A 16,867-nucleotide genomic window follows, 5' to 3' on the forward strand; every position below is an offset into this window, starting at 1 on the left:
AAATACAACTGTAGACATCTGCTGCTGGCTCATCTCCTGCTTTGCTCTCAGAGACCTGTTCTGAAGTCAGAAGCGAGGCACTGGACCTACCTTCTCGCACTATCTCCTGTTTCAGTGGAGCGATGACCAGGTAGGGAGTAGACCTGAGCCTTCCTCAGGCGCCCACCTTTCTGAGCAGCAGCCAAGGTGCACCCGCAGAGCTGCGCCACACCAGCTGGCACTGCCTGTCTCCCCGCAGCAGGGCATTAATAACCATTGACAAAATGCTATACGCGTCCAACGTGATGTCAGCGTATTAACCTCTGTCAGTTATCAGCACTGGCGAATGACTTTTTCTCTATTTTTTCTTTAAAACTTACCTTTGAAATATTCCATCTTAAACAAAGCACCGGCTACTTAGAATACCTCTTATTTTCCTATTTTGAAAATGAACTGTCAATAATCAGTACTGACTATGTTGAACAACAGCTGAATTTAAGGTGTTTTTTTTTTGTTTGTTTGTTTTTTTTTTAGCTTTAAAAAAAACACAAATCAATCCAACCTCTACATACCCTACCTTTTGGGGTATATGAGCCTATGCGAACATCTTTTGGAAGGTGCTGAGGGTTTTCCACCTACGAGAGAAAACAGCTGAGAGAATTTGAGGGATTTTCTGGAACTTACAGTTTATGAGCAAATTGCTCTAAACTGGTGTATTACAGCAAATCCATTACTGCTTTTAGGAATATGAAATTAAAATATCTTTTCTCACTTCAGACTAGCAACCAAAACACAAGGAATTCTTTTTAAATGGTATAACCATAAAGCCTTTTTTACAGTCTTAAAGTATTTAGGTATGCATTGCTTCCTTGCTAAAAAAAAAAAAAAAACACACACAAAAACAACAACTAACAAACAAAAAAAAACCAACCAATACTATAAACAGATAAGATAAAAGACTGCAGGGAGAGAGAGCATCGTTTATTACAGTAATGAAGACTACTGGAAAAAAATACAGATTTCCACATATAAATACAGGTTTCCACATATAAAACTACATCTATATCCTCAGTGCACTAATAAGAACATTCCTGTTGAATTTCACTGTGATGACTCAGGGTCTTCATGCTCTCAGAGAACTTGAAAGATGGCTGGATTTTCAAAGCTGTTCCTTTCTTTTTTTGTATTTACAGAACAAGAAGGTCATATTTTCATTGTTCACATATGTAGTTATTCACTGGTAAGTTCAAGATGGATACAGGATCAGAGACATACCTAATCCAAGTTCAGGTCAAGTGCAGTTACATCCTCTTACCTCCTACGGTGCTTTAGGATGTCATCTTTATCACAGTAAAATCTTTAGTTCTAGAAAACAGCATGAGGGCAACAGAAAAACATTTGGCATGGCAAACTAGTCCTGCCCATCTCTGGGTCTATGCTCCTGCCAGTAGCTACCAGATTTAGTAACTGCAGGGAGTGGAAGCTCCAGATCGGATGGAACGCAAATGCCCTGCGCTCCCAACCACAGTACGCAACGCAGTCGTTTCTCCCACTTGGGTTTAATGTGTTTTTCTTAAAAATAAATAAATAAAAGCCTTACCATTTCCCCCCAGAACAAAAGAGGTTAATGTGATATAGACCTTCACCTGAAAATTGAAAGAGAATGTAAGAGCATTTGCCACCTTGGGCTCCTGTGTGTCGAGCAGCTGGTGCCGGTGGAATGCAAGCAAGGATGCTGCCAACAAATGTGAAGTCCCCTGCACCAGCTCTGTGCTAACTCCCACCACCAGGAGCATTTGCAGGGTGAGCTGAGAGCACAGCACAGGCACTGCCGTCACGTGGGAGCAGACGACAGGAGGAAACGGATGCAACGTTTGCAATGCTTCAGCCCTGCTGTGGATCTCCTGAGAAAGGATACACACTTTTTTTTTTTTTTTTTCTGGTTAAATCAGCTCTTACAGACATTCTCCGCCAGGCAGTGAACCAGGCAGCAGCACCTCAGTGGGAGAGGCAAATCCCACAGCTTCTGCATCCCTGTGGAAATAGCAGAAGACTGATTAATTTAACACCGTGCCCTTTCTGAGAAAAAAAGCAGCAAGACAGCAAGGGGCAAAATTCGTATGAATGTACCAGCACCTCCTTCCCTCTTTGGCAGAGAACAGGAGGAGCAGACTCTACACGTCCACCCTCTCCCCAAATCACAGCAGTCAGTCAAAGCAGGCGGGGAGAAGGGGCTTTCTGCAAAGCCTGTGCCTTTGAGGCAGCAGAAGGGCAAAGCTCAGTTTTACGACTGTTGGCCCCAACACAATTTACCATTTACCAACTAATCCTCCTCCACTCGAGAGCACAAGGCCTGCTAAAGCTCTCATGTCCACTTCTCTGATTCTTCATTGTCCACACTGACAGAGAGAAGCCCAAGAGCTAATCGGTGTGTAATTCAATCGCTGTCCAGGCTGTGTCACAGCACAATGCTCTGCTTGTCGTGCCACGGGCTAAGGCAGCCAGCTACTGTTATGCACCACAGCAGGTGTGAAGAATGTCACTCGCTCCGACTGTATGTTACCACTCTGTCAAGGTCCACTTCTGATGCTACTACTTTCACTCTCCACTTAATGATTGTTTTTCTTAACGACAGCAAGCTAATTGTCGGCTGTATGCTAAAGGGGCACTCACGGTATTTTTGATCTTGAATTTGGAATTCCTAAACAGCGTAACGTGGGCCTCATACAAAGTAAAACCCTCTGTTGTCCAGATCCCCAAAACATGGAGGGCTACTGAAAATCTCTACTTCCTTAGTCTTAATCCAGCAATTAATATGTTATGACTTACAGCATCCAAAGTGCTTCACTTTGCTGTGCCTCACACTGGACAGTGCCACGCACTGTTTGGTAATAGCTTAAATCTGCAAAGCTCCTTCATACCTAATTCCATTTAAATCAGTGACAGAGAAGTGCTTCAAAAAACCCTATCCACATGTAGATGGATAAAAATCTCCAGAAAACAAGATTAAACATGCTGCCATACTTAAATACAGATCTTGGGCCACTTTGAGAATGGCATTTGGTGTGCTTCCAGGTTTTGTTTTATCTTAATTTCCGACACCAAAAGGACTAGGAAGTTGCACCTCCATTTTTCTCGCTTCACACCACAGTGCCAGGAAGCTGAAGAAGAGGGGTACAGAGGAATAAGGCAGGGCAACATCAACCACTTCCCCCGAGTGAAGCAGTACAGGTGTGCACAGCACCCAGCCGTGCTACTGGGCAGATCAGGAGCCAGTGGGGAACCACTGCTGATAAGGCTGCAGCAGCAAGAGTGAACTGGAATTTACTGAAACTGCTAAAAACAAAGGGACACTAAGACAGAGAATGCCTTCCTTCACACAGACACACATCAATTCCTTAATTTTAACATGGAAACAATACAAATAGGAGGAATACATGATGGAAGAACTGCACTGGGACAGGAATTGTTCAGGCCTGTTACAGGAGGAATAGCTTTTAGTCCAAAAGAACGACTGAAATCAGCTGGATACCCTAACCAATCTGAGAGGCAAGTAAGCCAAAATGGAAATAATTTCCCTGCCGCCACACAGATGATCTGAAGTCAGTACCTTTGGCTATGTGGAGTTTTTCTAATTCCATATGAACATTATGTCTAGCAAACTTACCTAATCTTGGAAAGGGATAAAATACTACGTCACTCTTTCAAATCCTGGGATGGTAGCAAGGGGATGAAGACCAGTATCAGCTGCAGAGAAGAGCACAGCATTCATTACTCACAATACGAACTGGCCATCTGCACTCAGGATGTTAACAAGTTTTGCTCAGTGCTGAAGCCAAGCTGCTCATTTCACCCATACTTGTCTCCTGCCATCACTGACGGCTGATTTCCAAACATGGGCAGACCACAGCTTACATGGCAGGGGCCACGAAACATTCCTGCATCCTGAATCAGGATTTAGCAACGCCCTGTGCCAAGCCTTAGAAGCATGTACAGCATTTACAACTGAGTACCTGCGGAAATCCCATTTCCTGACAAGGAGAGGCCTCCGATATTCTTGTTTTTCTCCTGGCCTTATGTGGCGTAATGGCCACATGGACAGCAGGGCTCTTTTAGGGTCAGTAACTGCTACTTCTGTATTGATGACATAACTTCATTCTCTCTTACTGAGGGCACAACTTCATTCTCCTTGTTGCCTCCCCATATTGAGGACAGGCCCCCTTCTTGTACCATTCACCCCACAGCAGTCCTTTTCCACTCACTATTCATCGGTCAAACAACTTCACCCAGCAGCAGCAAACACCCAGCAATTTCCGTACCTTAATAGCTGGAGAACAAGCACCCCGAGACAGCAAGGTGTCCCCTGAATTACCCTTCTTTGTTCCCTCACGTTGTCTCCTCACCCTCCATTGACCTGGCACCATTTCCTCCACTCCTGCAGCTGCTTCTTAACCCCAGTTTCTCTGATTTTGTCTTCTTCCCTGGCTGCTGATTTTGGCAGTGTGTGTGTGATGCCCCAGCTGTCACACCTAGAGAACTATCATCCTGCAGGCTGCTCTGTGCCTAATCTCACCTCTGCCAGGCAGCTCACTGGAGCTTTAAACCAGCAGCTACAAACACCAAACAACTGTGAAATGCTACCAGCCCTCCAAATTTCTCACAGGTGGCCGTGGACCTGACGAGACAGGTTCAGGAGCACGGAGATCAAACGTTTGTCACGGCCCTGCTGGTATGCAGAGGTCCCTCAGCCTCCTTTTGGGAACCAACATCCATCCCTGGGCCATGCAGGCTCAGAATGCCAGCCCCTGTGTCCCAGTTCCACCATGACATGCTACGACAATTTTCTTCTGCTAAATGCTGAGTGTAAAAATGCTGAGTGCATCTCTGCAGCACACTCCCTTTTCCTTCCCTCCTGCTGATCAGCTCTTCCTCCGGGTAGCTCAGAGCCTACCCCCTCCTGTTGGCCATGGCAGCGGACGTTCAGACAGCTGCTAGGGCTGGATGAAGCACCTGCTCTGGGCAACAGCAGCTGGAGTTCATTTTGGGTCCGAAGGGCCGAGGCCAAGCGGGCTGACCGCATGTGCACTAATCCGGTATCATCACCAACTCCACCAACAACAGGTGCCTCTTTGAAGAGGGAGGGAAAAACTATTTGGGGAGGAATCAGAGCTTTATAAAGGATATTATGGGCCAGGTCCTCAGCTGGTACATGCTCAGTTAAAGCATGTATTCTCTTGAAGTTATATGAGTAATGCTCATATATGCCAGTAAAAGATTTGGCCCACTCTGAGTGCTGCTTCTGTTCCCTTTTCGGTTTTCCCCAGGATTTCACCTCCTCTCTTTGCTCTGCACTGACCTTCCTTTAAAAAGGAAAATAAACCTTCCTGCCCCTTGCTTCACAACAAAGAGCTGAAAGTCATAAGCTACGTAGGGCAAACTTCAACACCTCAACACCCTTCTCTACACGTGTAACATGGCCTTACCACTGCCTTATCAGATGTATCCCTCAGTCCTGCTTGGGTCCCAGAGTCCAGATCACGAGCATGCTTTAACAGGAACAAGGATGATCCTGTTCTGAAACACATCAAACCAAACCCAGTTAGATTCCCTTAAGAGAAATCTGTCAGCCCAGGCATCATAAGAATTGACACGTTCTTGCTCTGGCCAGTGGTCCTCATAGCCCAGTGCATTATCCATCTGCGGCCGCTACAAAATAGTCTGGGAAGAGTGCAAGAAACCCTGCCAGAAGCAGCTCCTGGCTCAGTTGGCTTCAAGCAAAATTTTCTTCTCATATTATTTTGCTAGAAGGGCACAGAGCTTTTCCTAAACCCCCGAACCCTCTCTGCGGCTTGCTGTCACCGGGCACATTTCACGCAGACCAGCTGCACAGGATTTATTCGACCAGTTTTGGAGTATCAAAGCTAACTTTTTTGCCTTTGCCTCAGGCAGATGCTCAGTGTGCAGGATTTCAACCAGAGAACAAGCAGTTCTGCAAAATTTGCAAATGCTCGGGGAAGTGATTTCTGAATTATAAAAATGACAGGAACTGGAGCTGTGGTCTAATAGTCAAAAAGAAAAGGCTTCACTGAACCACTCTGGGTAATGCCACGGTGTCCTAAAGACCAGAATAAGCAACTTCCCAGGACTGTCAGCTAATGTTGCTGGCTGCCTTCAGTGCCACGATTCCAGCAAAACCAGGCAAATGCCCAAATCTAGAGATCCTCTGCACACAGACAGTGAAATCAGGAGTGATGTGTCTGATCCTTGCAAGCTGGCACAGGAGAGTTTGCCTGGGACACATTGCCACAAACAGCCTACAGCCTAACACCTGCCCTCATAACAACTTTATAACGGATTTAAAGCCATTAAATTTAGGTGGAAAATGATCAGAAAAGGAAACCCTATGGCACCACAACACCTAGGTGATAAAGGATAATATACAGATGGCTTACAAAAGGTGCTTTGAGCAGAAAGCAGTAATAAGGGTCATTCTGTGACTGCAACTAGAAGAGGAATTACTTCACAGGAATTTACCCTAGTCTTTAAGGTCTGTGCTGCTTGAGTGAAATTATCCACTTCTGGTTTGTCTGATTTACCCCCATTAGAAGTGTATTAATACAAAATTTTAAACATTTACCTGATGAATGTTCACATTAAATTAAAAAAAAAAAAAAAAAAGACTGATTTTTTTTTTTTTTTGGCTCAGCTTCATTTATACTTTGAGAGGGATCTTTTTCTAACAAAGACTGTGAAAATGGCTCACTCATATTTTTTTGACGAATGCAAAATCTAAAACATTTGGAATAATCTCTCCTTCACCTGCAGACATCTTCCAAACCTCTCACTACATCCGTGGCTTCAATTTCTTCTCTCTCTCAAGCCAAGCAGCAAATGTCATCAGCCAAACCATTTAAGCCCCTGGTTTATCTGTACTTCAGAAGCAGGAGCTCTTGGTACTAGCAAGGACACTAAGAACAGTGATTATCAGCAAAATACAGTAGCAGGACAATAAAAGGCTCTGAACCTTCATCAGAAGATGTAGTTTACTACAGGCAAATATTACTAGAGCCCAAATATTCTCAGTATGGACAGAGTGCATCTGCTCATCCTCAACTCGAAGAGATCTGATGTTCTTTCAAGGGCCACTGAGTGTGGAGCAAACCTACCCATGTTTACACTGCCTGGAAGGCGTTACCTGCAACCACTGATTTCAGATGGCACAAGCTGTACCTAAAAAGGGGCACTGCCTTTTCCAACACGTCAAGTCTCGTTTTCTCATTTGTCCAAAAATTAAGTACAGATTCTTGTCCACAGATGTGGAAAAAAAAAGTAAAAGTAGAACAGGAAGGCACAGGATACAAATTATGAAAGACTTTAGGTAGTTTGGGATTGCACAACTCCCTTATGTAACACGCTGCCTGGGGCACACCACGTGTTTTCCGAAATTCCTCAGAATCCCCTTAAATTTGTTCCAGTGCTGAGACCCAGCAGATTCAACCTGCAGTCAGTGACTGGCCATACGGCGTGCCACGGACAGATCACATCAATGAGCCTTACGTTTGCTGGCCTGTGCTTTTTTTCAGTATAATTTGAAAGAACAATTGCAAAAATCTGAGACAAACAAACCCTCCTGATTTCATCTTATGTGCAGCCTCTCCAAGAAACGAGATGGGTAATATCAGCCAGTACCAATGGACAGTAATAGTCCACTTAGAGTTTATTGGTGAGAGAAGAAATAGAGATTGAAGGGCCAAGCCCTGTGCTGCTCCATCTGCTGCTCAGCCTGGCTGCCAGCCCCCTGCAGCCACCAGGCACACAGGCAGGGGCACAGTTACATCTTTTAGGCCTGGCTGGAAGCACCCACTCACCCCACAACACAAAATACCTGCTGTGGGCACGGAGCTGCCCCTGGGGGCCACATCAGGCAGGGCAGGAGCAAAGGGCGAGGACGAGTTGGCCCAGGCTATGCTTTAGACACAGCACAGATGTGCTAACGGGCTGTGGGCATATTCTGTCTGGAGTAAAGGACGGATTTCAATTGGTAAAGTTTCAAAGATTTTTCTCCTTAACGCAGGAGTTTATATAATTCAACATTTAGAAAGTTCTTTAAGAAAGAACCTCATTGCAAAAAGAAGAAAAACGTACTTCAAAAATGACTTCCTAAATCAGAATTAAAATATTTTGTGTACGGGATTTCACTGTGGTACCTTGTTTTAGGAAATGAAATACACACATACATGTGTGTATATACACATATATACACTGTCTGTGTACACATATATACTCCTGTCTGCTCTGTTTGATATTAGCAAGAACAAGACACTCACTTTGGTAGAACTAGGCTCTAAGTTCAGCTTCTGAAAAGCCCTTCTCTCACACAGCTACAGCATGCTGATTTCACAGCACTAAAACAAAGTGGACCTTCCTGAACTCTTTACATTTGCTCAGTGACACAAAGACAAAAAAAATCTATGCCAGAACGTTCCCCTCGCAGCTTGGGGCCATCTCCTGTTTTGCTGAGGACTGCTTTTACTGTAAGGCCATTTTAAAAAAAGTTGTTTTTCTATGCTTGCTTAAGTAGTAACCTCCCAAATTTCAGGCTGCTTTTTTAACTCTATGACTCATACGGTACAAAAAGGCACAGAAACAACTCAGAAGTCTTGCTGGCTTTTCTTCCATGGAAAAAGGGAAATGAAACAGAGCGGGATCAGAGAAAACAGTGAAATGAAGCACCTGTTGAGAACAGCAAAGCATATGGATAAAGGGGCAAAATGTCTTCAAGTCTAACACAAGCGATTGTGAATTCACGGGTGCTTGTATGAATCCTTCTCCATTTCCTGCCAGAGAGCTTAGGTTTCACTTAATTACGAAATAAAATCACGAACGAAGACGGCTAATTTACAGGAATACACATCATACATTTGTTTACTGCTTTCTTCTAATTTAGCCCTCAACTTTCATCATAGCTATTGATGGCCGCTGAATCATCATGTAAGAAAAAAGTTTGGCAGCGTTAGATATAGTATGAAAAATCTGCCACAGCTAGGAAGAAGCTAACAGATGGTGGCTGGACAGAAGCAACACAGCCACAATTCTTGCTACCTGTGGTTAAAGGACAGAAAACGCAAACTCCAGAATACAAACTGCAGCTTTCAAGGACAGACAATCAAGGCAGAAAACGGCCAGATTCAATTAAATGTTTGCTAGTAGTCTTAACAGAAAAGCTATCTTCAGATGACTGCTGAAGCCCTATGACAGTAACTCTGTCCTCTTTGTGACTCTCTGCCAAAGAACTAAAAGGGGGGCATGTTGTAAGAGAGCTTCTTTTCTGTATACCATGCTGTGGCTGCTCAGCTTCCCACTCTGGCATACTGCTTTTCAACACTCTTTCAAATGTGTTGTACCAAAATCATCCCAAATCACAAAAGTAAATCAAGGCACGTGCCTGACATTACGCATGTAAATAATCCTGGATTATGGGAATGAGGAGGGCCAATCCCCTCACCAATGCTACTTACAGAGCCCTTGCTTGCAGTGGCTTGCACCGAACTACCTCCTCATGCTTTCCCTCAGTGCCCAACCTCTGTCACCCCAAGAAGGGCTGTTTGTTCGGGCAATCTGTAAAGCAGCTTTGTACTTCAGGATATAGCAGGAATAAAGAACTAACCCAGATTCACTTGTATAGAAGTCATACACATACATTGTTACCCCAAGTGGGTAGTAGCTTTTCTAAAGCATATGGTTTCAGAAAGAAACCTAATACTTTCTCCTCAGTTTAGGGTAGATGAAAACCAGCTCAACTATCTTAAAAGCCCCCTACCTGATACCAGGCACTGTGGTTACTACATGCCATGCTGAGATGTTGTTACTACCTAGGAAACTGAACAAAGCACTCATCCTCCTAGGATACAGCATTATTTAAAAATCAAGATTGAGATCACAAGTTTTTGGAACAGATGGTAATTTCCTCAGTCCAGGTATGACCAGCATGCGAGACCACCTCATCCTGCGTAGCAAGAATCCCTAGATTAATTTGTAATGGAAATTTTCCATAACAAATTTAACTGCAGTACCAATTACATGTATTTCTTTTAATTCTGTGAGGCGCAAAGCAAAATAAATTCAGTGATGTTCTCATAAAACAAGCAGTTACTGAATGGGTGGAGATCAAGGAGATTACGAGACAGTTTTCAGACTGGGCCTATGCTTCATATGTAGACTTAAGAAACGTCTTTGCATCTTAGTTCTCCATCATTGGCATGGGATAACATAAAATACTGACTTCCAAAAGTCAGCATGTGATCGCAAGTCCGCTAATACAGATATGAGCATGCATGCACTAGTATGCTCAGAAATTACCACTATGAACACACAGGCCCCTCTAAGAAAACATACTATGAGCTTTTCATGGACACAAGCTAGCTTGCTTTCTATTTTGTTTTCACACTTGAAATTCTTTGGATTGCCCACAGAAGGGAGGTCACTGGATATCGTTTTATATTAGGAAGGCAATACTGCATGCTCACAGAGACACCACACACTTGCCCTTTTTATTCTTCTTAGGCCTTCAAAGAATTATGCTGGAATTGTAAAACACACACCACTGCTTCACTGGCTAAAACAACGGCAGCTGGCATGCAGGGAGCTGAAAAGTATGAAGGGTCTGACGTGCATCATCCCAGCAGAAGTCCCTAGTGCCACCACTAAAAGCGGGACCCTAATTGCCTTCAGAACTAGGTCACACCGCATTGAACTGCCCTGTGAATATATCGTAACTTGTGAATTCAGGTACTTGCTTCTGGGTTGAAATACTAAGGGCAAGCTGCACTCACATGCAGTTTAACCATATTATTATTATTATTATTATTATTATTATTATTATTATTATTATTATTATTATTATTTATTTACTTTTAATGGCAACTTCACACAGTTTTACTGGAACTTCTGATTTCACTTGGCTACGGCATGAAGAATCAGAAGCACAAATGATGGGAAATCACGTCAAACAAAGAGGGTTGAACAGCATAAAAGACAGAGGCGCCGAGCTGGAAGCACACAGGTTTCTGATGAGCAGCTCTCCTGCCGGACCCGTACTGCTGCCCGCTGTGTGCTCGGCTCGAGGCAGTCAGATCCGAAGACAATCAGGGCACGCAATGGGCCGATGGCACTGCCCCTGCCGTCCTTGCGAATGGCACTCTGGGGCTGCTCCTGTTCGAAAAATATTCCACAGAGCAGCATGCTTGCTCAGCAGAAAGTCACTGAACAGAAAAATATCGGATTTGAAGGGTGTACAGTGACTAAGGGCACTGGGGCCACGCTTCACACGTAGCCTTCAGCAACGTTTCCGCTGCGACGGCTTTTCCCTGCTCAAAGCACAAGCTCAAAGCAGCGACACGCAGCACAAAACCCACACAAGGAAGTGGCTGAAAACGCCAGACGCCTGCATTTTCAAGCTCCTCAACACACTTCATGCCTGGGACTGGGACATCTATCCCCAATTTGGCTCAACCACTCCCGGACCTAACGCCGACCAGGGGCTGAGGGGACGGGCACCGGGGCGGGGCGGGCACGAAATGGCGGCGGCGGCCGCTCCCTCCTGCCCCGGCGGGCAAGGTGCGCCGCAGGTGCCCGGCCCTATATGAGGCGGCGCGGGCGGCCCGGCCCCGCTGCCCCATGGCGGCGCCCGCCATGGCCGAGCCGCGCTCCAAGCGGCCCCGGGTGTCGCTGCCCGCATGCCCGGCGCACCGCCCGCTGCCCGCCGGCCGCCTGAGGCAGAGCTTCCCGGTGGCCGTGGAGGAAGGGCTCTGCGGGGTCACCGGAGCCCTGCTGGAGCTCGCCTACAGCCTGCAGGCGCTGGTAAGGAGCAGGAGGAGGAGGAGGAGGAGAAGGGCAGGAGGGGGGTCGGGAGAGCTTCGAGGCGGGGGAGCCTCCTCTGTGAGGAGAGTGCTGGCGGTGCCGGGGTTGTTTCTTCCCCCCAAATTTCGCGAGCGTGGTGAATCTGAGAGCGTAGGTTGTGAGGTGGCTGCTTGTCAGCATCCGTGCTCGCTCTGCAGGCTTTAAAAAAGATAGCCCTGGTATCACCTAACGTGCGTGTCAGAATCGTGGCTGGCCATGCATCAAATACTAAGGCTTCAAGTGTTTTAATGAAGCCATTACAATAAAAAAAGAGATAATCAATGCCGTCCCTTTGGATGCCAGGCATCTGCGGAGAAGCACCATGTTCCGTATATCCCCCGGATCTTTGATGAAGCTGAGTATTAAACCAACAAAAATTAAGTATACAGCAAAACAACAACTAGTTAAGCACATGGATTAAAGTAATATGAGTGATTGAGAGCTGGAAGAAGCCTAACTAGAAACAGACAGTAGATAAACCTAAAAATATGAACACTTTAAAAACATTTAATGATTCCCATAAAAGATTTACCTTAACAGTTAAGTAGGTGCGGTAACTATGGCTCTTTTTGAAGTCCTGCAGCACCCTTGCACTGAAGAACTTGTTATAAAACGTGGTGTTTCAACTCTTCTGTAAACACAAACATGAATGAATGAATGGCTGCAGGAAAAGGATTACGCAAGTATTACAACGATGTTTTAATAAAACATTCCAGTGTGCGCTTGCCCTAGAATGCCTTACTGTGACGCATGCGTACGTGCGTCCCAGGTGTGGGGGTATCCTAGATGGTAATTCAAATACCAACTTGTTGTGTTGTGCATATAAATTTTATGCACTTTTTGTAAGCAGATAAGCAGCAGATGAAACACAACTAATTCAGTATTATGCAGGGCAACAGATCAAAGCAGGCAAGACGATAGGAAGCAGAAAAACTTAGGAAATGCACACATTTGTCCTTCTCCCCTCATAGGCATTCTACAAGCCAACAGCTTGATATGCAGGACTCCCACCCAGACTATGTCCAAGAGGCAAAAGCTGTGTTGCACCCGTATGTTTAGGGAACGAGCGGACCAAGATACTGTAGCTCCCTCAATTCCTTTCTTGCCTATTTCCAGCTGTTGCCTCTGTCTTCAACATCAAAGTGGAGCAGAGCTAGTGTTGAAGCCTCTATAAGCTGGTGGCTTCCCACTGCTACCTCTCTCCAGTGCATCCTGTTTATAGGACAGCAATGTCACAAAGTTCTCCTAACAGAATTGTTGAGGGCTCTAATAATGTAGTCAAATATTGCAGTGATTATTAAAACCATTAATTTCCCATATGGAACAGAACAAGCCTGTGGTGGGTTTACAGTTTTAATACTTCTGAAGTATTCTTGGCAAGAGCTATATACAACACTCAATTATATTATGGTATAGTATTGTACTGTACATGTACAACGTATAGTTCAGTAGTAGTAGTATTTATGTGGGAATAGCATTATCCATAATGAAGGGGATAAATGGATGCAAAGTTATGCTTGTTCTCTTTTTGCATTTGCCTCAACTTTTTCATAGCTTTGAAAGCTTTCTTTTCACTGGAATGAGTGAAAATTTCTCTGAGAGAAATTGTATGTTCCCTGTGGGGACTATGCATTTGGGAAGTAAAACAAACAAAACTTAGCTTAGATCCTCAGAATATTTTCCTAACTGAGAGAGAGCATCCGTACTTATGGCTATGTATCTAGAATTAAAGGATAGGAGTTCTAATAGAAGTTAAGATTTTCTGTTGCAGACAGTAAGACTTTATTGCAGAAAAAGTGGATGAAGACCTTCAAGTGATTGTGCTGGTCGAACAAGTTCTTTTGGAAGCATCTCATGGATTCTGATAGTCACATTCTGCTGCAGGTAAATCCCATCTCTAGCAAATCCTAACATTGCTTGTTTGTTGGTTTGTTTTTTTTTTTTTTTTTTTTTGTTTGCTTAGGGTGAATATTTTGATCAATCACATGTGGCTCTACCGAATGTTTCCAAGTTCTTCTGCCATCAAGCTCTGGAAGAGAGAAAAGCTGCAGAGGCTTTGATGGAGTATCAGCAAGAAAGAGGAGGCCATTACTGTGGTAAAACCATCCAGGTGTGTAGCAAACAAGAAGTTTTCAAGCATTTGCAATGAGCTGTAATTATTCTAACTTCTTGCATTATAGTGTTGGTACTTCAGCTCCCTGCATTCATCCTGTTAGATTTCCAGATACAATTTCCCTGTCCTATTAGTGCACATGCTTTTGTTCTTGATTACAGCACCTGGAAGCTGTCAGACATGCAGTCCTAACTCTGTGTGGTTGCTCTTCTAGCCAAAAAGAATATAAACAATGGTCCCCTCTTCCTTATGCTCAGCTGGAGACTGCTGTTTCCAGTGTGCTGTGATGGATAATGTGAGGCTCCTTAAACTGTTTCAATGCTGAGACAGCCAACTTGTCTGCCTTCACATTGAAACCACACAGAAGCCTAGAAGGCAGATCTGTTATAGTTCAAGACAGGCTTTGAACTAAGAGATCTGTCTGACTCAGGTTTCACAGGTACAAAGGAGTAACTCAAAGTTACCAGTAAAAAAAAAAAAAAAAAAAAATTGTTAAAGGGCTGGATATTCCTCTAACAAGTTTGTATTCTCTTAATAGTTAATGCAGAATATTCCCTTTGGACTACCATGCATTTGGTAAGCTGTAGGGGAAGAAAAGCCATTGTTGCTTTCTGAATCCCTGTTTCTTGAAAAAGTGTTTGGGTTCTGCCACTTAGGTGTGTTTACAGCCATCCAATTCAGCAAGAAATAACAGCTGCTGCAAGCTAGGAGTTGTTGCAAAATCCTAACATGTCATATTTAGAGGGCCAAGTAAATTGCAGGAAAACACTGAACATGGTAAGATGAGCTGTTCATCTGTGTAAATGTAATTTTGTCTTTGCTTCTAGAAACCAAACTATGACTACGCAGTCGGTCTGGTGAAAGCTCTGGAGCTAGCAATGGTACAGTGGAAAACTATGACTCGGTATTTTGAAGAACTTTATGCCATAAGCATTGAAAACGCAGACCCTCATAGCGCAAGCACTATCAAGAAACAATTCATTGGGCCCAAAATCCGGAAGATCAAGCTGATGGGAGATCTTCTGACCAATGCTCGCAGGCTTGATTGTTCCCAGGATGGCAGAAATAGTCTTGGGGATTACTTTATGGACCGGTTGCAGAAGGAGTTCAGAACAGGCATAGAGTTGGAGCCTGGTCAGCAGTGCAGCCCCTGCCCGCCTCTCCAGCAGGGTACAGGAGCTGCAGAGGGTTTGAAGCGACCCCAGAAAGATTTTTTCCAGCACAGGAATAACATAGGGCCAATATATGCAACCATCCACTGCACTGCCACACTGCCACAGTGCAATAATGACGGGACAGGAGCAAAAGTGAAGCAGGGGAGGGAGGTTGTTTAATGCTGTGGCTGTTGCAGCTGTGGGGCAACTCCTAAAGGCAGACCTGTACAGAGGGTGGCCTGGAAAGGAGAGCCCAGGAGGCATGATGCTGTATCACTCCATTTTTTTATACCGTTTTCCTCACCTTTTGAGCCACAGCTCAAAATCCAGCCCATATAATTTTTTTTTTTTTTTTTTTGCTTAAATGGTAGCTAGGTTGCTAGTTAACCTAGGTTGTCAGCATTAATCGTATTTTTATCTATGCTATTCTTCCTGGAAACCCAAAGCTTTTAGGCCTCTTCTGTCTTAAATGACTAAGGGGGTTAGTTTGTGCAAATTATTTTTAACAGTATATACAACTCTTATTCAAAGCAAACTTTAGTACAAAGTAATTTCCATTTGAGAGAAAAGCTAAATATTTTTTATATTATTAGATATTTTAGTATACTAACATAATGCAATGAACTTGTTAGAAGACAAAACTTGTTTTAAAAAAGTCTTTTATCACAGTAGCAGCTTAAATAAGTAGTCCAATTCATTTATTTACAGCCCAGCTGTTTCTAGTTGTATGCTTCTCCAAGATGAAGGATGCAAACATTTCCTCAACAGTGGGAACATGACTATGTGCTGTTTTTTACTACGCTCACTTGCCTTTTCTCATCCTCGGAAAGCAGATGAGGTAAATCAGGGGTCCACATCTAATACTCCAGAAGATTTGGACAGTACTTTTGGATACATGGTTCAACTCTTAGGTTGCCCTGTGTGCAGTCAGGAGTTGGACTCTGTGATCATCAGCGTATTATATCACTGTAAGTTCCTTCCCCTCACCTGCTACAAGAGTGCCTTTCTTTCTCAACATGGGCTGGCTACAGGAAGAGGATAGATCAGCTACATGGCTTTTTGTTTTTTTATATACCACTTTTTTATGCATATGGGTTTTGCTCTGTTGAAAGATTCTTACACTTTTATGTAATAGTGTAAACGGCATACCTATCATGTTTGAAAAATAAATTCAGTTGAACATTAAAAAATGGCATGTAGCATCTACATTGTATTCCCCATTTGACAACACAGAAATCTCTTCTCCAAGAGATTTTTGCAAACAAACAACACAGTACCAATACTTACCTGCTGTGGAGAAAGTTGCACAGGTGACTTCAAAGATGAAAAGAGGAGACCACAGAATGACACAAATGCTAGAAGACTGTACTAAGGTGAGAACAGTGCACAATGAAACATGGTTGGAAAACTCTTGACTCTGATGCACAGCTGCAGTTAAGTACCCATTTCTGCAAAACTGCATTAGCCTACTTCATTTCTGGTAGTGTTGAAACACAGGATAGACAATTACAGTGCTGATGCTTTCTCAAACTTCCTGCTAATAATGATTTAGCTTTTCAGGGGGAGGGGTGGTTAGGGAGGAGTCACTGTTAGGAACATGCTGGATTTGTCTGTTGGGGATGGCTGCTCTTGAATACATCAGAAATTTAAAAGATATTTCCATCTGGGCTAGATTCCAACACCCACTCTCACGCTGAGCATACCTTATTCAACAATTAGTTCC

At 43.9% G+C, this 16,867-nt stretch overlaps 1 protein-coding gene and 1 long non-coding RNA gene across 2 annotated transcripts; one reads left to right on the plus strand and one right to left on the minus strand.

Annotated features, from left to right (window-relative positions):
* Positions 1–939: 939 nt before the first annotated feature.
* Positions 940–13,806, minus strand: LOC311438014. Its single transcript, XR_014693896.1, has 2 exons — positions 12,410–13,806; positions 940–5,553 (listed from the first exon to the last, which is right to left on the minus strand). It is a non-coding gene; the product is annotated as an uncharacterized lncRNA (long non-coding RNA).
* LOC311438009 (ferritin light chain-like) lies at positions 10,902–16,337 on the plus strand. Its single transcript, XM_084521973.1, has 3 exons — positions 10,902–11,838; positions 13,841–13,987; positions 14,818–16,337. The coding sequence occupies exons 1-3, from the start codon at positions 11,656–11,658 to the stop codon at positions 15,322–15,324; spliced, it is 837 nt and encodes a 278-aa protein (XP_084378099.1). The 5' UTR covers positions 10,902–11,655; the 3' UTR covers positions 15,325–16,337.
* The last annotated feature ends 530 nt before the right edge of the window (positions 16,338–16,867 follow it).

This window comes from Aythya ferina, assembly GCF_964211825.1.
Source record: "Aythya ferina genome assembly, chromosome: 5".
NCBI lineage: Eukaryota > Metazoa > Chordata > Aves > Anseriformes > Anatidae > Aythya > Aythya ferina.